The 25,005-nt window shown below is 45.1% G+C and overlaps 4 protein-coding genes across 5 annotated transcripts; all 4 read right to left on the reverse strand.

The window, feature by feature from the left end:
* Positions 1–1,535: 1,535 nt before the first annotated feature.
* On the reverse strand, positions 1,536–3,175 carry psmg4 (proteasome (prosome, macropain) assembly chaperone 4). Its single transcript, XM_076154565.1, has 3 exons — positions 2,906–3,175; positions 2,707–2,782; positions 1,536–1,859 (listed from the first exon to the last, which is right to left on the reverse strand). Exons 1-3 carry the CDS (start codon positions 3,083–3,085, stop codon positions 1,738–1,740), a joined length of 378 nt encoding a protein of 125 aa, XP_076010680.1. The 5' UTR covers positions 3,086–3,175; the 3' UTR covers positions 1,536–1,737.
* Positions 3,176–3,260: 85 nt separating this feature from the next.
* Positions 3,261–6,417, reverse strand: bphl (biphenyl hydrolase like). The gene is given in 8 exon segments (XM_076154457.1): positions 3,261–3,748; positions 4,225–4,348; positions 4,437–4,568; positions 4,661–4,685; positions 4,687–4,815; positions 4,907–5,073; positions 5,233–5,336; positions 6,048–6,417. Coding segments are annotated over 8 exon segments (855 nt in total). The 5' UTR covers positions 6,131–6,417; the 3' UTR covers positions 3,261–3,657.
* A 123-nt stretch (positions 6,418–6,540) lies between these two features.
* Positions 6,541–16,215, reverse strand: LOC143003679 (connector enhancer of kinase suppressor of ras 3-like). Of its 2 annotated transcripts, none has more exons than XM_076154455.1 (13): positions 16,065–16,215; positions 12,212–12,375; positions 11,052–11,254; positions 10,373–10,460; positions 10,247–10,288; positions 9,679–9,798; positions 9,382–9,441; positions 8,802–8,870; positions 8,524–8,673; positions 8,260–8,354; positions 7,903–8,078; positions 7,677–7,760; positions 6,541–7,454 (listed from the first exon to the last, which is right to left on the reverse strand). In XM_076154455.1, exons 1-13 carry the CDS (start codon positions 16,114–16,116, stop codon positions 7,168–7,170), a joined length of 1,590 nt encoding a protein of 529 aa, XP_076010570.1. In that variant the 5' UTR covers positions 16,117–16,215; the 3' UTR covers positions 6,541–7,167. The 2 variants fall into 2 exon arrangements, with proteins under 2 accessions (XP_076010570.1, XP_076010571.1); XM_076154456.1 differs by having other exon boundaries at positions 7,273–7,454; positions 8,000–8,078.
* A 454-nt stretch (positions 16,216–16,669) lies between these two features.
* On the reverse strand, positions 16,670–24,564 carry phactr1 (phosphatase and actin regulator 1). Its single transcript, XM_076154386.1, has 13 exons — positions 24,306–24,564; positions 22,671–22,835; positions 21,718–21,798; positions 21,409–21,531; positions 21,120–21,317; positions 20,778–21,024; positions 20,280–20,470; positions 19,659–19,815; positions 19,440–19,495; positions 19,305–19,366; positions 18,812–18,952; positions 18,612–18,688; positions 16,670–18,522 (listed from the first exon to the last, which is right to left on the reverse strand). Exons 1-13 carry the CDS (start codon positions 24,562–24,564, stop codon positions 18,507–18,509), a joined length of 1,773 nt encoding a protein of 590 aa, XP_076010501.1. The 3' UTR covers positions 16,670–18,506.
* Positions 24,565–25,005: the final 441 nt, after the last annotated feature.

Consider the following 25,005-nt stretch of genomic DNA (forward strand, 5'->3'; position numbering starts at 1 on the left):
ATTGAGATCCAGGAACTGGCTAAACCACTACCACTCTTTTGCATGAAAGGGCACAAATGGTTTTTTTATGTGTACGTTTTCTTCTGATCTGTGGTTCCTCCACTTCAAGGCCAAACTGGCACTTTATTCTGAGAAGTGACGTGTCGGTGTAGACACTGATTGTTGAAGTTGTAAGCATTACTGCTGCTGGCGTGGGTGAATGATGGTTGTCTAATGTGATGAACAGCCGGAGACCTTGGCAGACTGTGAGTGTCGTCTAGGAGACTGTGGGTAAAGCTGAATAATCTGAGAGTTGAACGGACATCAGAGTGACCAGCGCACTTTGTCTTATGATGCTTCTCAGCATTTCAAAGGCTTTATCAAGACGGTGTTCTTTCTCTTTGGTAAACAGAGAAGGTAAATGTAATTTAAGAAAAACAGTATTTATTTTGTCATGCTGCCAAGAACATTTGATTGCTTTGAATACCTCTATAACCCTCTGCGGTCTACCATCAAGGTGCTGCACTGAAAGTACCCATCGCATGTTTCCCAAAATCAGTCAGCGCCGCCTGCATGTACAGACCAGACACCAACCCCCCGTCCAAAGTCAGAGCTTCTAGCTTTGCAGCAATTGTTTCCATTGTTTTCCATGTACAGACCCGGTAGAGCCGCCACAGGGCAGCAATGACTTTCTGGGGTGTATAAGGGACAAATGGTGTGATTCCAAACTGACTCGGGGCATCATAGTCGACTCGCTCTATGGACTTGCCCGGTTTTGTGCAACTGCATGAAACAGCTCCTGCAACATACTGGACATAATGACTCGCTTTCAGTTTTCATAACAGAGCTTCACTCAGCCGGGCAGGAGAGGGAACTTAACACTTTGACCTGCTCACTTAAAAAGGATTGCAGAATTCAGTTGAAATGCACAAGATTGATAACCCAAAATTGTGTTTCCTGCTGAGTGTCAGAATGAGCTCAATATAACAAGATTTACGCATGTTGGGTCCAAGCACCATTCACAATGGCAGACCTCAAAGGGTTACTAGTAAAATGTTCCAATCCAGCCCAGTCCTTGTTCTCTGTACTGTAGTAACGTTTGGTTGTAATCCCAGTTTCTAGGATGTGTAACTTCAGCCTGACTAACCGTTGGCTGGCTGTGCCACAAAGCACAAATAACTACAGCAATTTTTGAAACCCATGTGTTTAGAGTAGAGCAGCGTGGTCGTCGTAGCCCTGGCCTAGATGTGATTAGTGTACAATTATAAGACCACTTTACTATCTACGTATCCCTTAGGACTGCATACAAACATGACGTATGCATTTATGTGCCATGTTCATATGGAGCATCGACCATAGAGTTTGTAGGATCTGAAGCACATTGACTAGGTGAACCATGTTTTGTCCTTATTTACCTGCAGACTCATGTAAACGTCCTGCACCTTTTTAAACACATTTAGTACACAACACCTGTATGGTTTTGCTAGTTGTATGTATGTAGTATGTTTTCAGCGGTTAAAGAATGGAAAGAAAAAAAAAATACTCAACCACTAATGCTGTTTTTGTAAGTGTTATTTTTAATATGATGCATTTGTACAAAAAGCCATAGGCCTACATGTTTTGATAATAAACTGCATAATTTATTATGTCAATAAAAGAACACATGATGTGACAATGTGTGTATGTTTGAGTCCATGCGCATGAGAGGAAGTACAGACAGGACAGGTGTGTGTGTGTGGAAGTGTTGTCCTCTGCAGGTCAGAAGAGCTCAGGGTGAAGCTCCAGCTCCTTCTTGATCCTGTCCTCCACCTGCAGACACAGGTTGGAGTCCGTCTCTGGAAGAGTGTAACTCACAAACACTTGCTTTGTGGTCTTCTTCGCTGTAAAGCAGACAGAAATGACACAAGATTGAAGTCTGATGATGCAAAAAACATTTTCATATAACACACAGTAGGTTTATGATGTCTCAAACCTACATAAACAAGAGTAAAATACTACTTATATAGGCTATATTTAAGCATATATACACATTCTTGCTATCACTCTACCTTGCTGCAACACTGTTGTGCAAACAGAGTGAAAACCGCAGTTTCACTAAGCAAAACCCTACACAGCTGACATCTTAACAGCATGTTATTAAAACCTAGACACCAGATCTGGTCTAATGTCCACGCAACAAGAAACATTTTGTGAATTCAGCTGCATTTGAAAACCTTAAAGATACAACTGTGTGCAGCGATAGAACTGACCCAGTTAAAGGCCAATCACTGTGCTCAAACATCCCACTCCAGTTAACAGTATCTGCTGAATAAAGGACATACAACAGTACATAGGAGGCATCCAGTGATGAGCCTGTGCTTTAATGATGTAGTCAGTGGTCAAACAGTATCCACTGTACTTTCCACTAATCATACTGTAATGCACACAGTTTACTGCATAACAATCCTCAGTATGAGAGCAGAGGTGATATTAGCGTTTGTTTGTGCTCATTTCATTGCTGAAACACTGGGAAATCTGTCAACACAGAGTGGAGTTAATGGGGTTCTACTGTATTCTGTATAATGTGGTTTGAAGAGGATTTGAACTATGTTTGTCTATGATTACTAAAATCATATAGTGTACATTTTACACACACACTATAGTATCTGGAGGATCAATCACTTTAAATACACTTCATTTCACTTATTCTGCTAAATGATGTATCCATGTAAGAGAGTGACAGGTTACCTAGTCTCTGGGCCAGTGAGTTTGGAGCTGTGTTGGACGGGTCCCCCATCAATAATGACGACAGAGGCATCGAGTCCTGCAGACACAAAGAAGAAGAACAACTTTTCTGCTTATAAAGTAAATAACTATTGATATTATTGTTGAAATTGTTTTGCTTGTTAGCCATGACATCACTTTCATGTCTCTGTGTTTCTCTTACGTATTTGCTGCTCATCGATACCGCCAAATTGGACAGGACCGGAGCGTTACCGACCCAGAGGAAGAAGCCTCCGCTGAACCTCATGACGTGGAAGTGGACCACCTGCTCCAGAATCCTCTCAGAGAAGTTGTGAATGGCGACGGCGCCGAGCTGCGACTCTCCGTTTACAGCTACGCTCATTTTGTTTTTATTCCGTTAGCTTAAACAGTCTAGCGCTGTGAACGTGAAGCGGCTCGTGCTTCGCTTCAAAACACTGGAGCTACTTCCGGGTTGCTTCAATTCCAATTGACAGACCAAAGCAATCGATCGCCGATGTTCTGTTCGACAGCGAACTGAGAACTTCAACTGATTTGGAAATGTTTTAACTGTTGGAACAAAGCACATAATCATAAATGTTGTGCAATAAAGTGTTCTCTACTTATTTTAAGAAGTTCATAGATAATAAAATAATCACATAAAAACTTCAGCCATCGCTATGTTAGCAGCTAAACTTAAAAATAATCACAATACATTCACAATTCAAGGTTTATTAACAGAAAAACATTCAAAAATGAAAATAAAAAATGTTACCTATTTTTCACATTATGGAAATCAAGACAAAATTACATTGAAATTCAAACATGTATTTAAATGTGTTCATATACAGTAAAAATCAATGGAAGCATTAAAAATTATTACAAAAATCAAGCATCCATTTTGCTCATCATCCATCTTCTGTAACAGGTGGTCATTGTGTGGTTCTAATGAATCGTTCATTCGTCCAGAAAGTCTTCAACCAGCTTGTTGAATTCAGTAGCAAACCTCAGGTGCAGGTTGTGTTTCCCCTCTGGCATCATATGTAATCTGCATGTGGATGGAAAGGAGACGTGGTGTCATCATCTGCATTTACTTTGATGATAAAACTGAAAGCTGAAGGTTTCTCTGGTGACTTGACCACAGAGCTAAAGTGATAACAGGTTATTTTTTCCAAGAACTCACTCGACATGTGGTGGCCTAATTATGTAACCGCTGGCTGCTCACCATGACAACATGTGGCTTGGATTAGATTTGTTGCCGACCACATGCAGTTTTCATTAATGGAGACGATGTGATTTAAATGTGTGTGTGGTCTCTCTCTCTCTCTCTCTCTCTCTCTCTCTCTCTCTCTCTCTCTCTCTCTCTCTCTCTCTCTCTCTCTCTCTCTCTCTCTCTCTCTCTCTCTCTCTCTCTCTCTCTCTCTCTCTCTCTCTCTCTCTCTCTCTCTCTCTCTCTCTCTCTCTCTCTCTCTCTCTCTCTCTCTCTCTCTCCTCTCTCTCTCTCTCTCTCTCTCTCTCTCTCACCGTGAGCCTCTGATGTGCTTGTGGATGTAGTGTGGGTGGAAGCTGGGCACCATCAGGTCTTTCTCTCCATGGACGATGAGGGTTGGACAGCTGATCAGAGGCAAACACTCCATGCAGATGTTCCCTAACAGGAAGACGTTGAACAGTTCAGCCTCAAGCTCTTAAATGGACAATTTCTAGGAAAGAGTAAGAGAGCAACATGAAGTCAAGACCTCCGGGATTTTGGGCGAACTCTCTGATTGCATCCACCCAGGCCGTCCAGCTTTTCGCGAAGAGTTCCGCACCGTACACCTCCTCCATGGGCTTCCTCATCCTTTCGCTCCACATAGACACGTCCTTGACCGCTATCAAACGCACACACACACACACACACACACGGTAAGAATAAGACTGACTACACCTGCAGCGAGCATTAACAGGAATCATGCAGGAGTACCATCGTAAAGCTTGAGGTCGTCTTCCAGAAACATAGGCGTTGGATCCCCATATGACCATTTTGCTGACCAGTTCGGGGTTCTTTGCTGCGGCAATCTTTGCTGTGATTCCTCCATCACTCCACCCCAGCAGAGAGAACTTAACAAAGCCCAGCGCCTAAGAAAAGCATCACAATCAATCCCAGACCATCATCAGGACACAGACATCGTTGATACCTTGGTCAGTTATCACAGCAGACGGGTCAGACCTTCATCAGATCAACACCGTCCTTGGCGTCCCTCTCAAAGAAGTCTGGGGGGAAGTCTCTGAGCGGAGGACGGGAGAGACCGTAACCACGAGGGTCCCAGCCCACCACGGTGAAACGTTCCTTATTCAGAGACTTCATCTGCGGCCCAAAATCAGTCTTAACACTTCCTGTTGGAGGAAACACCAACATAGCATTTAGAATAGTTTGAACAACACAATAGAACCCATTACCTAACTAAGTTTAAATTGAGAGTAATGGAAAGACTAGGTTCAAACTCCATGTTTATGTGGCTGTATGCTTGTGAGATGATGCAGTCACAGATGTACCCAGAGCTCCAGGCAGCAGCAGCACAGCATGGTTTCCTGTGCCGGTCTGCTCGTAGTACAGATCGACTCCGTTCACCCGCTGCCTGCCAGACGCCACCGAGGAGCTGCGGGGAAACAAACCGTCAGCCGCCGCACGACTGCTCAGCCATGAGGATTTGTTCAATGAGGAAATGTTGAAATTATGCATGAGGATGTGTGGAATTAGAGCTTTTAGGGACGAGCCGCAATGTCACAACAATATGCTGTATATATTGTTTTATTATATAAATGTACTGTTGTATCATATAAATACTAATATCTGCACCCATGACTCATTCTATTACTACAAATACAATATTATTAATACTACTGTCAATTTAAAAGGGAAATATGTGACACAAATCCACAACACATTACATGGAAATACTGTAATTTCTAACTTAAGTACTGTAATGTTTGACAGCAGCTAGTTACTGAGCAGACGGTACAATTTTATCATCAACGTTTTATAAACATGTTGTTGGGTGAAAAACACTACAAAAGAAAGAAACAATATTACCAAAATATAAACTTATATCAACAAGACAAACATTATTTCGAGGAAGTTTACTTCGTTTACTGAATGCTTTGGTTGCCAGTCAGACGCTTTACTCATATTTCTGCTGCATGCGCTACACTAATGCGCCATCTAGTGGTCAAGCAGCAAACAGCAGGCATTCAGTGACGACAACAGCACAAGTTGTGTCATTAATGTACTGCATTCTGACATTAAACACAGCTAAAGTCTCTCTCTGACTAACTGCGTGTATGACTTAACACATTTGAAACCAGTTTACCAGTAAGTGTGGACCGCTGTCATGCTTCTCTTGATCTCAGTGCGGCGCGTAAAGCTTCGTGCCCTGAGCAGCAGTAAAGCCATGATCCTGCAGCTGCTTCACTCTATTTTACTTTACTGCTCCGATACAAACTCTAACCAGAGACCTTTGACCCGATGTCGAAGTGTGCAGTCAGTCCGCTTCAGTCTGGTTTCAGCTCGGCACTTTCGAAAGTCAGCGTCCAGTTACAATTTCAAACGAAAGTACCGAACCGAAAAGCAAAACACTCCCTAATGACGCAGTGGCCTCTAGGGGGCGCCACTGCTCACAACAACAGGCGGAACTCCGTCTTTGTCATCGTTTTGTTTTCTTTCAGGGAAGTTAAGTCAAATGTAAACGTTAAAGGTTGGGACGGTGTGACGCGATTAAAAGACACAAAAAGGTCAAATAGAAGGGCAGAGCTCAATGTGTGTGATGATCTAATAATTACAACAGGCAGGCAGAGAAACGGACATTTTAATTACCATAGATTTTATTTAAATTGGAATTATTTTATCTATATGATTTTATATTTAAGTGATAAAAACGGCTAAAGGCTTTTATTTCCTTTATTCATTTGAACATGTAAAGGTTTTTATGAGTAAGATGATAAAAAACCTGATGAGAAAACTGACATCAAGCTCTGATAAATGAAGTTTGTCCCCCAAAAAAACTCTACTTAAAATAAATCATTAAAAATATAGAAATATTCCATAAAAAATCAGCTGGTGACATTTTCCTCTAAAACAGAAATAAAGCTGAATATTGTCTCTATTATACATCTTCCTGCTTAGAAGCTTATATCAAAGTTCATTCACATACTTTGAAGTAACATATGTTCCCTGTGTGCAGGTTTATGTGAAAAAGTCAGTTTCATATTTGTGATGTCAAGAATTCAGATTACAGCAAAAAATGATAATCCATCTTTGACGTTTTCCACAACTTAACTGACTTCATTCACATTTGTGTCTCATTAAAACATAATGGCCTCTTGTTAGGAGGCTTGTCTGATATCAGACTGAGGAAGAACTTGGCTAGTTCAGAGAACAGTCCCTGTTTGCTGACTGTGCCAGAGGGGGGCGTTCGGGAGCAGACGAGCATTTCAGTGGGTGAACAGTCGGAGGCGAGCTAACCAGCTGCTCAGCACTGACGGCTGTTTGTTCACACGACAGACTGCAGTGGAATTCTGGGACTTTTTGGACACCGCTTCCTGGTAGGGAATGGTGGCGCTGTTGTGCAGGTCGGTGCTGATGAAGCACTGGCTGCCTCTGATGTGGTCGACGCCGCGGAGCAACGCGTGCCCTCGGTACGGCAGAGGGTAAGATGGCTCCTCCTCTGTGATGGTGCTGATTCGCTCGCTGCTCAGGCATCTGTGCAGCACTTCCTGTCCTGCTCACAGAGATGACATCATCATGTTTCCTTACAGAGTACCTTTACTGCAGTGCTGAAGAACTCTTAAGAGTACTTTTACTTCTTACTGGATGTCTATCTGACTGATTCACTGAATTGACTGTGAATTTGAATTGAGGGCTGTGATTGACTGGATTAGCTACAACCGATCACAATCTTAGGTTTGATGAAAACATTTGATTGATTGATTGATTGACTCACCTTTCCTCCTCTGCATTTTGCACGACTGATCAGAGGAATTGAAACACACAGAGTCCACAGGCATCGAGACTGGCCGAGGTTTACCTACACACACACACACACATTAACATAAGATACAACAGACACACAGTTGATAAGAGTAGTTGTATATGTATGCAGTATGTACATACTGTGTGTGTGTATGGACTTTATGTATGTACTGTATGCTCTGTGCGTGTGGTCTCACTGCGTGCGGAGGTGGAGCTCGGTCTGAGGCGGACACTGATTGGCTGGCTATGTTGAGCAGGCGGACTGACTGATGCAAAGTCACCGTGTTTACTCACAGCCGGTCGTCTCCTGGTGTCTACGTCAACACAGGACTTAGAAGACATGGGCCTCCGCTTCACCTCCACACTGCCCTCACTGCAGGGAGGAGACAGGAAGCAGCAGCAAAGCATTGTGGGTAAGTCACAATAACATGGAACAACAGGAAACAAAGACAAAAGGTTTACACACACACACACACACACACACACACACACACACACACACACACACACACACACACACACACACACACACACACACACACACACACACACACCTTGGGGCTGCGGGGGGAGGGGGGATGTACAGATCCAAGGTGCCCGCTTTCCCTCTGCTGCCTCCTGCTGGACACACAGGAGGACCGGAGGCTCCCTGAGGTTTAAGACAATACAGAGATGGTCTATGATCATTATTGATTATTATTGATAACATTTCCAGAGAAATTCATGCTGTGTCCAATCACATACTGTGGTATTCAATCGGACAGCTGATTGGACAGTGATGTTACATATACAATATAATGCGTGGGGGCGTGGCTTACCTGTGTAGGGGCGGGTCTCCAACGCATGTTTTTCAGCGGAGCAGGTGAGAAACTGCAGGAAGCTCCAGGTGGCCTTTTCTTCAGCAGCAAGACCACGCCACCTGGCCCCGCCCTCAACTTCTCCACCAGCTGCTTCAGCTGCCAGCCCACCTGGACCAATGACAGACAAGACACCTGACCATATTCTGACAGGAAGGATGTAACACACACAAACACACACACACACACACACACACACACACACACACGCATGCTAACAGTGAAGCTTGCTGACTCACCACTGTCTGTTTGTTGACTTGCACGACTTCATCTCCAGCATGAATCCTCTGAGTTTTATCTGCAGCAGACTGAACACACGCAAACACACAAGCTCACTGCGTCAGAGTCACGCACACAAACACACGCTGCACAGCAACATGATGTGATACAGGATCCCGAACAGGATCAACACATGATGAGAGCAGATCCTGGTTCCTTTCCCCCTCACCCCTATTACAAACCAGAGGCATGTGATTGGCCAACTGGAATCATGTGTCTTTCTGGGTTTTCTTCGGTCCTTCTTATTGTTAGGCTACGTATCCCTAAGAATATGTATAAATATATATGTATTCATGTTGATATGTATTCATACTTCTGGTGTGCAGGTGACATACTTCTACTGTATTAGCTACAGTCTTGTGGCCTTCTTGTCAGAATACAGGTGAAGGGAAAAGTAACACTTTGGAGTTTTAGCCTTAGCTGTTAGCTGTTAGCTTTGGCTCTGAGGATTTGATTTGTGGATTGGAGGACAAACACCGAATCTGACTGAGGGGATGTTGCAATATCTAAAGGTGAAGGACAAAATGAAGACACACTCACATTCTCTGTGGTTCCCGTAATGACGTGAAGTCCATCATACGTGGATTTGATGAACATTCCCTGAAGCAGAAACAACGGCCTACAGTCACTATGGCAACTCTAGTTCCTTCACTCAGCTCTGTTATCAACAGCTGAGCCGTCTGAATGCTCTTAGTAGATCATGATGTCAGCACAAACTTGCACAGGCTCATTTCTTTATAAGAGACCAAACATCTTCATCACTAAACTGATTCACTAACATCTTTTCATGTAAACACCGACATGTCACTGCTGCACGGCTCACAGTCATAAACTCACCAGCCCCTCTCCGGGTTTGACCTCACCGATGTGAACCTCCTCCAGAAAGGAGCCGTGGCTCTGGGAGGGGTCAGAGGTCACCTGGACCATCTGCTCACTGATGCTGTTCAGCGCCTGAGACTGAAAGAGAGTGGAGTTGATCATATAGTACGGCTTTAGTTTGTTAGTAGAGTAACATAAAAAGGCAAACGCTACATTTTCACGAGAAAATGAGAGAGAAATGAAAGCTTCAACATTTTACCAGAACGTTCTAGAACTTTGCCTCTGAGAGGACAAAGCACTCAAATGTTAGGCAAAGAGAGTACGATTACCGACTAAACTGAGAATTGATTTTGAACCAATAATCAATTTTGGATCGTGACCGCGAGAATTGGAATCAAATCAGATGACATGGTTCCCAAAGGTTTCCATCCCTGCCAGGAACCATCGCACATCGGCACAGGAAGTGTTATCTAAGACAGGATGTGGATGACCCTGGGCTGAACAAACAGGCACACACACTTCCTTTTCCTGTCCCATGGTGTGGGTGTGTGTGTGTGTGTGTGTGTGAGTATGTGTATATACTCACTACTTCCAGAATCTTCTCCTCTATGTTATAAATGGTTTGATCCTGCAGGTTCAGACACACATAAGTTATTTACTTCACCAAACAACATGATAGTTGTTGATCGCTTAATGTGTGTGTGTGTGAGACCTTCTGCACGGTGGAGGTCAGCTCCAGGCACAGTTGGATGATTCTGCTCTTGGTGGAGCTGCAGTTGCTGACGCTGGTTGCAGGAGTTCTGCCAGAGACGCGACAGGAGCAGAATGAAGACGCCACATTCTTCTTCTGCCTTTCTTGGAATCTAATTTTATGCGTTCAAACATTTCATCTGAGATTTATGACCTCGTGTTTCTCTGTGCTTCTATTATTCTAACTGTTCTATTCTCCAATGTTTCACCCGGCTGTGACTTTAGTTTGTCTACAGGAATAACTTCTTTATTCCATATTTCACAGTGTGATGATGATTTACCTGCAGTATCACAGCACTTCTGTAATTAGAACTGTGGTTGTGTTTGTGTCTCAGGTGTGTTTGGTGACAGTCTGTGTATGTGTGTGTGTGTGTGTCTCAGGTGTGTTTGGTGACAGTGTGTGTGTGTGTGTGTGTGTGTGTGTGTCAGGTGTGTTGGTGTCGTCAGTGCACAGACTTGTTTCTGTGTTTGTATGTAACAGCTGCAGCGTTCTGGAATTTTCTTCAAGCTGAAACAAGCTGAGAAATCCTGCACGAAGAGAGAGAGTGTGTGTGTGAGTGTGTGTGTGTGTGTGTGTGCGCATGCGTGCGTGTGTTTCACTGTATATGTACCTGTGTGTGTGTGTGTGTGTGTGTGTGTACCTGTCCATGCAGCTCAGCAGGCTCTTGGCAGCAGTGATCAGCTCCATCACAGCGCTCAGGAAGCTGTATGAGGGCTGATGGCAGTCCTGGCTGTGGTGGGCGGGGTTTCTCCTGCGCTGGATGGCCGCTTTGTTCAGGTTGAGGTCCGCCGTCCTCATCTTCTTCACCAGAGTCTTCAGCTGGTCCCATTCCACGCTGTGGTTCTGATGAAAATAAATGACATCAAAGCCAAATATTCATACTTCAGCTCACATCTCACAAACAAACACACACAAGCATCAACTCCCAGGAACCATTAAGATTAAGAGATTATCACTCACAAACACACACTATTCCTGAAATACCGTCACCAATACCGTCACCATGGCGATGAGCTGTATAGAAAAGTAAACCTTGCCAGCTTTACTTTAAACGATTTGGTGCTCAGCCCGATTAGCCGATCACCTGATCAGGTGCGGTAATATTGAACCGCGACAGAGATCAATTATTTCATCAGGCAACATCAAAACGAGACACAGCAAAGAAGGCATGAACGTGAAACATGTTTGACAGAAGAAATAAATGATCTACAATGAGGAATTCTCCAAAAATCAGCTGATCAGGATGATTGATCGCTCCTGTGTGGGTGTCTGATGCATTTCTGTCTGTGAGGATAGAAACACGACGGGTTTATGGAGCAAAGAGTCTAAAAGGTTTCTGGATAGAAACTATCACTTGAGTAATATTTCACAGCTTTATGGGCCACAAACTAAACTCCTCTCAGCTGTGTTTCAAAGGGGCGGAGTCAAACGTCAGCAAATACAACCAAAACTATGTGCAGAATGTGTAAATAACAACAACAGGCCGCATTTCAATTTTAATGACTCACAGACGCGATGATGATGAATTTAAATTTACACCACGACCAAGAGTTTGTGTGTGTGTGTGTCTGTGTGTGTGCGTCAAGGGAAGGGGTGGGGTCAGATCTGCTTCCTGTACCACACGGACAGGAAGCTAAACTCTCCACTGCACAAATTTAACACAAAGGCACTTTCATCCTTTATTCTGTCATACAGGAACTTTCCCTCTGAAATGGCGTCATGTCTTTAAACAGCCTGCTGCCTGATTCTCTTTCTATGTTAGTGTGGGTGTCTTAAAGTCAGTGCGGGTGCGTTACAGACCAGAGCACACAGCAGATCTACGGCCTCCAGGATCAGCTCCTGGTGTCCAACCCTGGACACACCCAGGGTCAGAAGCTCCTGGTGGGTCAACCTGAGCAGCTTCTCCCCATCCACTTGCTGCTGCTGGAAGGGCGGGGTGTACTGCTGCAGACTGTCATCCAGACCTGAGAGACACACAGGCAGAGAGGCAGCCAGGCAGACAGAGAGACAGAGAGACAGGCAGATCAGTCGGTGAATTTAAATCTGAAGAGCAAACATGACATTTTGACTGACAGTGCAGGCTGGTAAACAGTGTGTCAGTGTGTGACGCTCCTCTGTGAAGCTCCAGACTAACTACACATCTGAGTCTGAAACACTTCAACAAATTTCACATGATCAGGATCAGCTGGAGGAAGCAACAAGCTGCCAGAACAAGACTACGAGTCAGAACACTGAGAAAATCCACCTTAAAACACGCTCCATATACAATATTCCACCTTAACATGCTGTCTTATATTTTTCATATTTAAAATGGTTCCTAATTTCGAGAGTGTTCTGACCTTTGATTCACTTATTACCAGAGTGGTTTTCTGATGAACGTATTCAAATCTAATGTATTCTAATTGGTTTATTCCAACTCAAACAGGACGTTCTGGAGATATTGTGCTTTTATTCAGCAGATTCAAGCAAAACAAAACAGAAGAATCCATCCAAGAGGAAACAGGATTTCCTCCACAGCTCCCTGCACTCAACCAGGAACAAATGGAAGCTTGGGAGTTTGATCAGAGTCGAGCCGAACTGACATGAGCCAACGTGGGATGAGTCAAACTGAGATCTCTCTCGCTCTGTGTATGTCTGTGTGTGTTGGATACACTCCATCTATCTGCCGACAGTAAACCTCCATTTGAACAAATAGCACCTTTGGGTTCTGGTTTATTGGGATTCATCACGCACGCACGCACGCACACGCACACGCACACGCACACGCACACGCACACGCACACACACACACACACACACACACACACACACACACACACACACACACACACACACACACACACACACACACACACACACACACACACCTCTGCATTAACTTTCCCACGTCGGGCACTTTTTCCGATCAATACGTTAGGAAACAGATCAGTTCCTCTCCTCTCACCATGAGTTACATTTCCAGTGTTCAACTTCAGCCTGAAGTTCCAATAATTGGGTTAAATAAACATCAGCATTATTCCATCATAGTGAGCTTGACAAGGTTGTAGAGGTCAGTGATGAAGATCCATTAGGCCTCAGCCATATGGTGGAATAGATGGTTTCTGCTTCCACATTTGGCAGCTTCCCTCTTTGTTCAGACCCCATAGTTTGATCTGAATCCCTAAACTCAAACTATCTCCATCTCATGAATGTACAGCCAGCTTGTGGAAACGCTTGTCAGAGTGATTAAGAAGAGGAAGAGAAGACCCTGGCTCATTGTGTCAGAACAGTCGCACAAAAAGCATCTCTATGTTAACAAGGTTGCTTAATTTTAAATGCCAGCAAAATCACGGCATTGGACACACAGTTCCACCCAAACAAAGTGTGCAAAAGATCTGCCCTGAATGGAGAATGAATGACATCATGAATGACATCATGATTGAGATCATGAATGACATCATTTCCAAAGGTTCCCAGCCTAAACATCCGCAGCAGAAGCTTTATGGTGTTCCTTGAACCCTGAGGATCAGTTTGTGATTTGTTAAATCCAAACTGTCCACCTGATGAGCCGAGGACGCTCACATGCACCTGACCAATCAGGGAAGCTCAGTGTGAGAGGGAAGAGGGTGGAACATTCTCCAAAAGACCACATTGCGCGTGTGTGTGTTGTTGCTTGACATGACGGGTGTTTGATGTGACGTGTGTGTGAAATGATGAGTGCGTGTGTGTGCGACAAGAGGTTTGACACCATGCGTGTTGTGTGACTGAGGCCTGGGGCTGTTTTTCATCCCGATCATCCACCTGTCAGCTGACATACGAACACACAGCGCTCAGCGTGTTCAAACACGTCCACATACCCACAAGGCTGAAATATGAAAGCTCATCTTCAGCTGTAAAGATATGAAATAATGCAGCTGCTCTCAAGACGGCACCTGTGAAACAAGAGCCAGTATCCGCTCAGAGCTCCGTCCCTGCTCCTCTGATGTAGAAGGCTCGATTGACAATTAGTGAGCTTAGGGAGTGTATGTGTTGCTCATCCAACAACATCGTCGCAGGAAAACGTCTGGCAGCGAAAAACGTTTTCACCTATTCAGATGTGAAAGTCAGAGAGGCTAAATCAGGTCAAACTAGTTCAAAGCCACAATCATGGATAGAAGCCAGCCAGTCTATAATCACTATGCGTTCTCATCTGGTGCTTCTGATGGGTCGAACATATTAATGATCAATAAGAACAGAAACAGTTAGAGACTTCAGCAGAGCAACGAGAGCTCCTCACACCTCAAAGCCCACATGAGCAGAGAGGAAAGAGCACTAAGCAGAGCTGCTCTAGTCTGGACCAGGCAGCTCCAAACAAACACACACACTGACATGAAAGCACAAAGCACCTCAAGGAATCTATTTGTAAACACACATTTGATCGGAAACTTAGGATACAAATATGAATATTCTATAGTTGCAGTTTTGTAATCTGTCTCTGTTTTCCCTCCTAAATGAAGACAAACTGAACAAGCTTCTGTTTAGAACGTTCCAGATTCAGTGAAGGATACAATGTATTATATGCAATGCTGAGTGCCAGAATGACCTCAGCAGAACAAGAAACAGAGTCAAAGTCAATCCAATCAATCAAACCTTTGCTAGAAGAAAGAATATAAGCAGGGACATCAGTGCCACTTCTCTCTTTAATGTGTTAATGTTGTTGTTAATGTTATTGGTGTACAAAGTTTATATTATCTGGAGCTTAAAACTCAACTTAATCCTCTTTCAGGCACCTGTGTGCTTTGTGGACCTCTGACGAGTTTCTGCTCCCAGTTTCTGCCCCGTTTCTCTATTTTCATCTGTTTGTTTCCTCTCTCCTGCATTTAGGGAACGTTGAGCCTCTGACCGGCTGAACTTTGCTCTTTGTCTGCTCCGACTCCAGAGATTAGCCTGCTCCCTCTCTCTCAGCTTATCCAAACTGCACAGTGAATAAAGACTCTTTACATCCGACCTGAGCCTCACTTTTTTACAACTGGGTGGTAAAAGTGAGTCTCTAGAGAAACAGAAAATGAAATCACTCATAAAAAAGAATGAGTCAGGATAGAAAACATCCTTATTTCAGTCCAACCAGCTCAAAGTACCAAAGTCCTGATTTCATCATCAAAACAACTGCATACAATTGTTAACAAGTTAGATTTCTTTCTTTTCCATTAAACCTTCAATCTTTAAAATAACAAAGGAACAGAAGGCAGATATGAAATATGATTTCTAGGTGTTGAGATTTTGTCACAATGGAGGAAAATTTGTTTATTTTTATCAAAGATTAAAACAGTTGATGGATTCTTAAAGTTTTTTATTTTTCAGTGATTGAGTTTATTTCAGCACTAAAGAGAACTGATGTTCAATATGAGCTCAGATATAAAGGAAATAAAGAGTTTCACTTTGAACAAAGGTAAAAAGGTTTAACTGCACCAGGTTAATCAGGTTATCAATTGTTTCAAATTAGAAGAGCTATATCTTATTATGGGTTATTAGTTACCTTTAAGTAGTTATCTCTAGATATCAGTTGTTTTAGATTAGATTAATTGTATGATTGTTAGTTATTTCAGCTGATTCCTCACTGACAGTCGAACCAGCACCTCAAGTCTCCACAAAATGCTCCATAGGAACACACGCAGCGCAGTATTTGGCAGCTTACCTCTCATCCAGTCCGCCACTTGCTGCGGGGTCCAGGCGGAGACGGGGTCCATGTGTGCGGGTCTGTGCGGGTCTCACAGCTGTCACGCAAGAATTCACAGAAACCGGAGCAGACGCGCGTGAGCACGAGCCGTCCCGTGAGAAATGTTACAATCGGGCAGCGCAGGGGGCGGGGCTAACCGTTCATATCTGTGACCACGCCCCCTATTTGTTTTTATTGTGGGAATATTTAGTTCAAATTAAGAAGGAAAGGAGGCTAGGATGGAGAGAGGAAGAAAGAAATGACAGAGAAGAAAAGAAAGACAGAATGAATTCAATATTTCTGTCATGTTTCTATGTTGATCTCAGTCTCATAAAGTGTTTTTAATTCGCATTTAATTATCGATGAATGTTGCTTCTGTATGAACTGCAGCAGCTTTGAAGGAAACATCGCCCTCCTCTGTCTGAAAAGAGAAGTGCAGCCTGTAGCTGGATAATTAGTGTAAATGTTGGAATTTTTTTGACTGACTTTGTATAAAAGGTGTTCAAACGCTGTGTGATGTATGAACGAGCCAAAGCAAAGATGATATTACTTTTTTTTAATAAGTTTCCTTCTTAAGAAACCGCATACATCATAGAAGACTCACAATAAATTAATACCCACATGCAGTTTTTTCTGCTTTACAAAAACATTTGAAGAGTCACTTTTTCTTCATTATGTACATATCTTAAAATTCTGAGATGTTTTTTCCCCTCAAATGTACAAGTGACAGCTGCATCACTGAACATACACACACACACGCAAACACACAGAGCTCAAAGGTCTCCAACGTGGTCCAAATCGCCTTTTCGTGAACCTTATACTCACTGTAAACAATATGAAACTAAGGAGGCTGATGGCAGGATTTCCATTGTATTGTGTGCAGACGTTAAACTGAACAACAAAAAGTGTTAACTCGCCATTCAGCGGAGAGTTTAGCAACGTTTTCCTGTCTACAGATAATACAGAGTAATTTGGCAAGTGTTTAAGTCCCTGTAAACAACACGTGTAGGCACAGTGACACAGTGGGCTGCAGTCACTCTGGGATGCATTCAAGATCACAACGTCCACAGCGAGATGCTTTGGTTTACATTGGGGAGTGAGACGTCTCACGGGTTTGAGCTCTTGAATGCAAACAGATGCACAAAAAAAGACAGAACCTGAAATTATTGCTAAGTTGATGGACGTGAGTGTGTATGTGTGTGTGTGTTGGATATTGTAATTGTTTCCGTGGAAAACATTTTTGAGCGTTCAGATGGTTGGAGGAGGTTTTGGCTTTATGTTCAGCTGCCTGTCTGAGCTGCTGGAAGTATCTTTCCCTTTATGAATGAGGCGCGGGGAAGGGAGCCCCTTTCACACCAGCATGTTCTTCTCACACACGCAGGAGAATCGCCACGAAGACTTGGTTCTCACGCTGCGTTCAGGTAATAGCGGAAATGTGTCAATATCAAATTTACAGCTTGGAATTCTAGATGCAACACAAGTTTGCCAGTTGCGATGTATAACGCGACCTTTCACCCTTTTGGGCTGTGAGGAAAAATGGTGTTAGACGGTAAACAAACCTGGGACAAAAAGCAACCTGGTGCGTTTCTGTGCATAAGCAGCATTAAAAGCCTCTGCAACTCTGTGTTTATACCTCCATGTTCCAATAATACTGGCGGGTACATTGACTATTTAACATATGTGATGCTAACAAGCAACATTGTTAGCATCACAATGATTTTTATGGCCTCTGCGTGTTCCTGCGAGACCAGAGCCACACGAGTTTGAATACTGTTCTATATTTTTGCAGTGTATTACAAATTCAGGGGTCACTACCATCGTCACTCCCAATGAGCGCCTGAACGCAGCATCAAGGGGACGATTGCCGCAAAAACCATCTCCTGCATTCCACCTCACGCGGGCCTTCTCGCATTTGGCCGTGTGAAAGGGGCTTTAGAGATTCTGTAGAAGGGAACTGTGCCAACAGAAAGGAAGGCGAGAGAGAGAGAGGGGGAGAGGGAGAGAGAGGGAACGTGAAGAGAAGAAGAAGAGGTCCCATCTTCAGCTCCCATCTTCTCCCGTCATCACATCCTGCATCTAAAATGACACAGATGCCTATTTGACCTCCAAACAGCTCAGCACAGTCAAACCAAAGTGCTGCAAAGTAAACATGTCACCGCCTCTTTATCATTAAAAAAGTAACAAATAAAAGCTTTTAAATATCGAGAAGTCTGCCAAATCTCCGCTGAGGGAAGAAGTCTGTCCGGTTCAGTCCACCAGAACCTCTGAAGGTCAAAGAGCGTCTGTTTAGCAGTGACACCAGCTCGCAGAGAGACGCTACAGGGGCGATGAGGAGCCGCTCTCAGGTCTCAGGTCTCAGGTCCACGTCTGCCACTTGGAGGCAGCAGGTCAGGAGACGACTTCAGGTCAGAGCGGACGACTTCACGGCCGATGAAACCTGTGGCACAGAGAGTTAAAGAGACCGAACATGGTTTTACATCCCGTTTAGAGTGAGAGACGCGTGAGACGTGTGAGACGGCGTGTTACCTGGTGAAGTGACGGCTGGACTCGTGAACCTCCATCTCTGTGCTCTTAAACTCATTCAGCTCTTTTCGAATGGCCGCCTGAGCAAAACAAACAAATTCACATTGAACAGAGGACGAGGCCTTCATCTGTGCTTTCACTTTGATCTAAAGACATGTATCTGTCTCCAGTGGTTGTGTGTGTGCGTGTGTGTGTGTGTCGACCTTGTCAGCCGCCGTCAGCCGGGTCCAGGGCTTGTCGGCCCTCCGGTCGTAGTCCTGAGCCTCGGCCACCTCCACGTAGTCACTGAAGCGGATGAGGATCTTGGCCTCCCTCAGCTCCTCCACGGTGGGCCTCTGGCTGAGCTGCAGGAGGAAGAGGACACATCATCATCATCATCACCATGCCCAAATGTCCAGAGATGCTAAATGATCCATAAATGTGTTTTAATTTAACACACACACACACACACACACACACACACACACACACACACACACACACACACACACACACACACACACACACACACACACACACACACACACACACACACACACACACACACACACGCGCGCAAGGCTATCATCATTTCAGACGGCTGTGTTTTGAGGGCTGATGATCTGGGTCACCATGGTAACCACATTGTCGCTGCAGCTCTGCTCATGTATTGAGCGTGTGTGTGTGTGTGTGTGTGAGTGTGTCCTTTGGTCATACCTTCTTGGACAGGTGTCTCTTGATCTCCCTCTTCTCCTCCTGCTCTTCCTGGTCGTTGCGTGCTGGAGGGAGAAAAGGGGGCGGAGTCATGAGCTTGTCTCCATGTGTGTGTCTCTGCGTGTACGTCTCACTTACGTTTCAGGATGTTCCTCTGCTCCAGCTCCTCTGCTGTGGGACGCTGACTCAGACGCCTACACACACACACACACACTTAATTATGATCAAACAAACTAAAATCACAGGTAAGATTAATTTATCAGTTTATTTCTCATACAATCATCTGCCTGCAGACACACATGTTAAATCTATTCTATTCAAATCTACCTATCTGTGTGTGCGTGTGTGGCGTCTCACCGCGTGAGCTTGGTGGCAGTCTGTTGCCGTGACTCCAGCCTCTCCACGTCCGACTGCAGTGGCAGGATGTTCTTCTCCTCCAGGTCCCTCTTGGTGGGACGGTTACTCAGCTTGATGGCCAGAGAGTCTTTACGGAGAACCTTCATGGCCAGAGGGCCTGCAGGGAGACAGGAGTGTCGTCAGGGAGACACGAGCCAACGTTGGCAGGTGTGCCGACACGGTTACATGCTCAGAACACTGAGGGAGGCTGTGCATGTGTATGAGGCTCAGCACTCAGATGGTTCACTCTGACTGGAAGATGCTGGATCGTTTACATGTTTCTTACTCGAAACACAACACATCCATTAATGAAGATTTCAGTCCAATTGCGGCGAAATCAGCTCAAACTGAGTAGAATGAAAGTATCAATGTGTATGGAAATGTGCTGACTAAGTGGCCCATGTCATTGTGTACATATATGTGAGTGTACGTCTGTGTGAGCCTTTGTTCTTCTTGTTCTTCTGTCAATAGATTGGAGACGAAGCCTGGACGTTATGTTTCTGCTTCTCGTCTCGTAGCTGCGACATCATCAAACTGAATCTTTCAGCGGTTTAACATGCATGTTTTCTGTGGTGCGCTTACTTGTAATGAGCGTCTCGTCATCCTCTTCCTCATCATCGTCGTCGTCTTCCTCCTCATCATCCTCTTCCTCCTCTTCGTCATCGTCGTCCTTGTACATGGAGGGGTCGTCCTCGTAATCCGCCTCCTGTGGAAGGTTCTCTTTGTTGTCGTCACATTCGATCATCACCGTGGGAATGGCGTGCAGCATGGAGCTGAGGGTGGGAGTGAAAGGTCAGAGGTCAGCGGTTTGCTTACCGCAGCGTGAACCTCAGTAAAAACACACAGAGGGACGGACGGACAGAGCGACGAGCGTGCTGCTCTGTGCTGGAAACTCCACCATCACTGCTCACTGTGTCCACTGAAAGGAAGGCAGGGATGAGCGCGGGAGTAAATTGATTTGTTTTCCAGTAACCTAAGTCAGTTATTTGATGGCTTGATACAAATTCACTCCAATTATGTTTCCATGACGATGGGTGAAATGTGGCGTGTATCCTGTATATAATCTGAGTTCGAATTCACTTCTCAAACCGCTGCATGGTGAGGGCCAGGGTCTTGTTGAGCTCCTCGATGATGCGGCGTGGGGGATGCAGGGGGACGGGCAGCGTGCCGTACTGCAGGGAGTGGCCACCCAGCGGGACGTGGCACTTCTGGAAGGCGAGCAGCGACGGCTCCATGCTCCCTGCAGGCACGGAGATCATGAGCTTCTTTGGAGGTAGAGGAGGAGACAGCTTCCCCGACATACACGGCAGCTTCACAGGGGCGCCATCTGCAGGCGGGACAGGACAGGACAGGTTAAGACCCATGTGTGTGTGTGTGCAGGTGAGTGCGAGTGTAAAGGTGCGGGAGGTGAAATGCACGTGCCTGTGATGTAGTGCCTGCTGAAGGGTTTGGGCGGCAGCGCAGGAGGTTGTTTGTGTAGCGTAGGAGGTCTGACGAGCAACGACTCAGCGCAGTCGCCCGCATACATGGACGACTTCTTAGTGGGAGGAGCCTGGGGGGATTTCTGGGCGTGGTCTTGTTGGCAAACCGCTTCACTTGACATCTGAAAGGTCACCCTACCTGAAAGAGAACAGAGGTATCACCAGAGCGTCCGGGCCGCGGCGCCTCCAGTCTGACGAGCGAGTGGCAGCGCGGAGAGGCGGATGTTTACCTGAGGCTGAAGCTCCGCCCTCCATCAGCTCGGCGCCTTCGCACCCCGACATGCCGGAGCCGAGCACAGGGGAGCGCCCGTTCTCCAGCTTCATGTCCTCTCGCATGGCCGGAGCAGAGCCGTCTAACACAGCCACCAAACAACCACACAAGGAGACGAAGGAGAACCGGTGGATAGGTTCAAAGTTATGATGTGTTTTGGTTTGATTCTGTTTATGTGAACATGTTTACATGGATTCATGTAAATGGAAATATAGGGTTTGGAGTAACTGAGGTGAGAGGATACAGCACAGCTCCACCCTGTCCTCACCTCTGTCGTAAACCTCCTTCAGCACTCCCTTCTTGATGAGCTCGTCTCTGCTCTGCCGAGTGGACATCTTCCTCTCCAGCACTGCAGAGGAAGAAAAGCAGAACATGCAGAGCAACGTTTGTCTGACCTCATGACGGCGAAGGCACTGAGCTTCAGAGAGGCAGAGCTGCAAACAGAGCTGCAGGTCTGCTCCCCTCTGGACCAGGCTGCTAGAAACCAGCTGAACTTCATCAGTGAAGGTCACATAGGACACAAACACTGACATGAAAGAACTCAACACCTGAAGGAAACTTCCTGTAAACACATCTGAGCTGAAGTTAAGACACTAATGGATTCAGTTTGCTTTTCATTCTCAGTATTTCTTGCTAAATCAAGACACTGATCTCGTCCATCTTTGAGTATAAACCTCAAGGCTCAATCTCCATAATCAATACATTGATCTGTAGCTGAGCCAAACATGATGTAATGCAGCTCGACAGGACAATGGAAGGAGGCCAGCAAGGACACACGGTGCACAACACGAGCCTACCTGTGTCTCTGTGTGTGTGTGTTCTGACAGCTGGGCGAGCAGCTTGCTTTTAATAAACCTCTTCGCTCTTCCGTTGTGTGTTTGTGTGATTTGGTTCCGTCCAATAAGAGGCTTCGCTTCCTTCTGTCCTTCTGTCTCACAGTTTGTGTTTGTGTCTCTCGGCCTTCTGTCGTCAGCTAACTAAGGAAATCGGATTCATTGAGAAGCACAATCTGCTGCTGCGACAGCCGACTTTTAAAAACTGTTTGGTGCTGCAGTAAACAAGAATGATCTGCTCACAGCTGCCGTGTTTGTGTTTGGGATGAACGTCGACGTTTTAATCGCACGATTAGAATTCAATGAAACGTGGAAATGATGTAAACAACAAAGACCTGATTTCATTTTTTCTCATCTAAAAATGTGTGTGTGTGTGTGTCTGTCTCACCAGCAGAGGTTTGCTTGAACTTCTCGCTCTTCTTCTTCCTCCATTTCCACGGTTTGAAGAGTCGTCCCAGCGTGGCGAACTTGCTCCGGCGGCGTATGGGTGGCGTGTGTGTGCCGGGCACCAGCGAGTCGGAGCGCAGCGCCGCCAGACGTTCCACCTCCTCAGCTGGAGAACAAGAGGACGTCAACGAGTCAATTCAATCCAACACATCGATACATTTCACCTCTGACATGACCAATCAAGACTGAAACCAACAGGTGTGTGTGTGTGTGTGTGTGTGTTTAATGAGAAGCTCTCCGTGGGTTTCACACGGTGTTAATTCCGCCCGAGTTTCCGTGGTAACTTTGTGGGTTTAAGTGGGACACAAATCATGCTGCTGTTTTAATTAGTGGCTTGTGCATAAAGATGGGAGGATTACAGACGATCGGCTGAATTGAATGGATTCTCCCACAAGTCAGACACAAATCAGTTACATCCAGAGGGTTCAGGGTCAAAGGTCATGGGTGAACATATTTGTATCTTAGTGAACGTAGAGCTTCATGTAGAGGAGCTATGAGAGGCTTTAGGTTCATGGGTCCATTACAGAGCAGGAAGAACCACTGATATCTCAACAATACAGCAACGTACACACACAGAGCGTCAGACCTGAAGGCCACTAAAGCACTGCTCTGTCCTCACACACCTTGTTTGGCTTTCAACAGCTGAAATGTTGTTGAGCCGAGCCGAAGATGAGGACACATGGATTTTGACGTATTTGGGAACGTGTTGTCAGATTCTGGGGTCACGTCTCTTATTACCAGACTTCCATCTTGGCTTCCCCACTGCACTATGTGTGTGTGTGTGTGTGTCCTCCTCTCCCCTCAGCTGTGTGTGAAAGCAGCTGTAAAGTCACACTGCACGGCTACATTCCTCCGCTGCAGCCTCACACACTCGGCCACCACACTGAGCTCCAAGTCTCCACACTCGTCTGTTTACTCACACACTTACACACTTTTCCGTGACTTCACCTTCATTCTTGTCATTTCTCAGCTTCTAGATCAATCGGTTAAAGAGCGGTTTAAGATCATTAGAAAACATTTCCATGACTTTTGGGATATTTTTGAAATGATTCGACTTTTCCAGTGTTTTTACGAGTGTGTGAACCCTGTGAGGACCCGAGTATCCGCACTTAACACACAGATTAATGTTATTTGACTCAGTGTGTGTGTTTCTACATTCTGTGATGATTAATCATACAAACTGCAGGTCAACAATTTCAATTTGTCAGGAAAATACAAGATAATATGGATTTCTGAACTCAAAACACACACATAAGACATAACATATAATACTATTGATTATGTTTCAGCGAATGATTTGATCTTCTGATTGATCATGACGTGTTTGAGCTTTATTTCACTGTTGCACATGTTCTGATATAATCTTACATTTACATTCTGTATTTTTCTGTTACCACATTGAATTCCTTCTTCTAATTAAGTCTGATTCTGTAGAACGATGATCAGATTAAATGTGTGTGTGACCGTGTGTGTGTGTGTGTGTCAGATTATTCCGTTTTCCGTTTCAGGTTTCCGTTACGCCGTTATGTGAGCGATGAAACTAATAATCAGCACAGCAGCGTCTCTGCCGTCTCACCGTCCAGTTGCTCATCGGCTCCTCGGCAGTTGCTGCAGATGTGTTTGATTTCTTTCCCGATGTGTGTGTGGAGCAGAAACGCGTTGTTGTTGTTGTTCGCGGCGGTTTGTAACCGCTCGCCGTCGCGGCTCTTCGGCCTGAGCAGGCGAAACGCGCTCCTCTTCCTCGGCTTCTCCTCATCCTCTGCTGCCGGCGGCTCCGCGAAGGATTGGAGTCCCTGACACCGCGAACGCATCACATCGCGCTCGCTGCCCGCCATGTTTGCGCTGGACTGCGGGGTTTGAGCCTCCTGCCCTCTGCGCCGCACCGCGGGGGGTGGAGGGGTGGGGGAATTCAAACCGCTTCTAGTGATACCATCATCAACAGGCTTGACGGGATGGTTAGTAACAGATAAGCTTTTCCGGTCAGTGCTTCCACAATAAAAGCGTTAAATCGTGTCCAGCAGTAGCAGGTCCACGTGACTCTGTACGGATCTGGTGATTCCTAAATATTGTTTATTCGTTTTTAAAATCAATATACGATTCTCTTATCTTCTTTTGTTTTTCTCAAAATATTGCATCTTCATTCTGGAAATCTTGTGGATTTCCAAAATGTAATAATGTTATTTTAAACAACATTTGGCCCTTATAATCTGAAATATCTACTGGATGTATGTTTATGAACATAAAAGACGTATGAATTCTATCTTCTTAAACCCATT

Source organism: Genypterus blacodes, unplaced genomic scaffold (genome assembly GCF_046128005.1).
Source record: "Genypterus blacodes isolate CSIRO-AG114 ecotype Tasmania unplaced genomic scaffold, CSIRO-AGI_Gbla_v1 ptg000062l_1, whole genome shotgun sequence".
Taxonomy (NCBI): domain Eukaryota; kingdom Metazoa; phylum Chordata; class Actinopteri; order Ophidiiformes; family Ophidiidae; genus Genypterus; species Genypterus blacodes.

Excerpts from the sequence above, each read along its gene's own strand:
- psmg4 (XM_076154565.1), bottom strand. The coding sequence starts at position 3,085 with ATGAGCGTAGCTGTAAACGGAGAGTCGCAGCTCGGCGCCGTCGCCATT. Across the intron at positions 2,783-2,905 it reads TATCGATGAGCAGCAAATAC|GACTCGATGCCTCTGTCGTC; the intron begins GTAAGAGAAACA and ends TTGTGTCTGCAG. Across the intron at positions 1,860-2,706 it reads CTCACTGGCCCAGAGACTAG|CGAAGAAGACCACAAAGCAA; the intron begins GTAACCTGTCAC and ends TCTGCTTTACAG.
- LOC143003679 (XM_076154455.1), bottom strand. The coding sequence starts at position 16,116 with ATGGACCCCGTCTCCGCCTGGACCCCGCAGCAAGTGGCGGACTGGATG. Across the intron at positions 10,461-11,051 it reads CTGCTGAGCTGCATGGACAG|AACTCCTGCAACCAGCGTCA; the intron begins GTACACACACAC and ends CGTCTCTGGCAG. Across the intron at positions 7,761-7,902 it reads GAGCTCCACCTCCGCACGCA|GTAAACCTCGGCCAGTCTCG; the intron begins GTGAGACCACAC and ends GTGTGTGTGTAG.
- phactr1 (XM_076154386.1), bottom strand. The coding sequence starts at position 24,564 with ATGGCGGGCAGCGAGCGCGATGTGATGCGTTCGCGGTGTCAGGGACTC. Across the intron at positions 21,799-22,670 it reads GTTCAAGCAAACCTCTGCTG|TGCTGGAGAGGAAGATGTCC; the intron begins GTGAGACAGACA and ends CTTCCTCTGCAG. Across the intron at positions 21,318-21,408 it reads GGGCGGAGCTTCAGCCTCAG|GTAGGGTGACCTTTCAGATG; the intron begins GTAAACATCCGC and ends GTTCTCTTTCAG.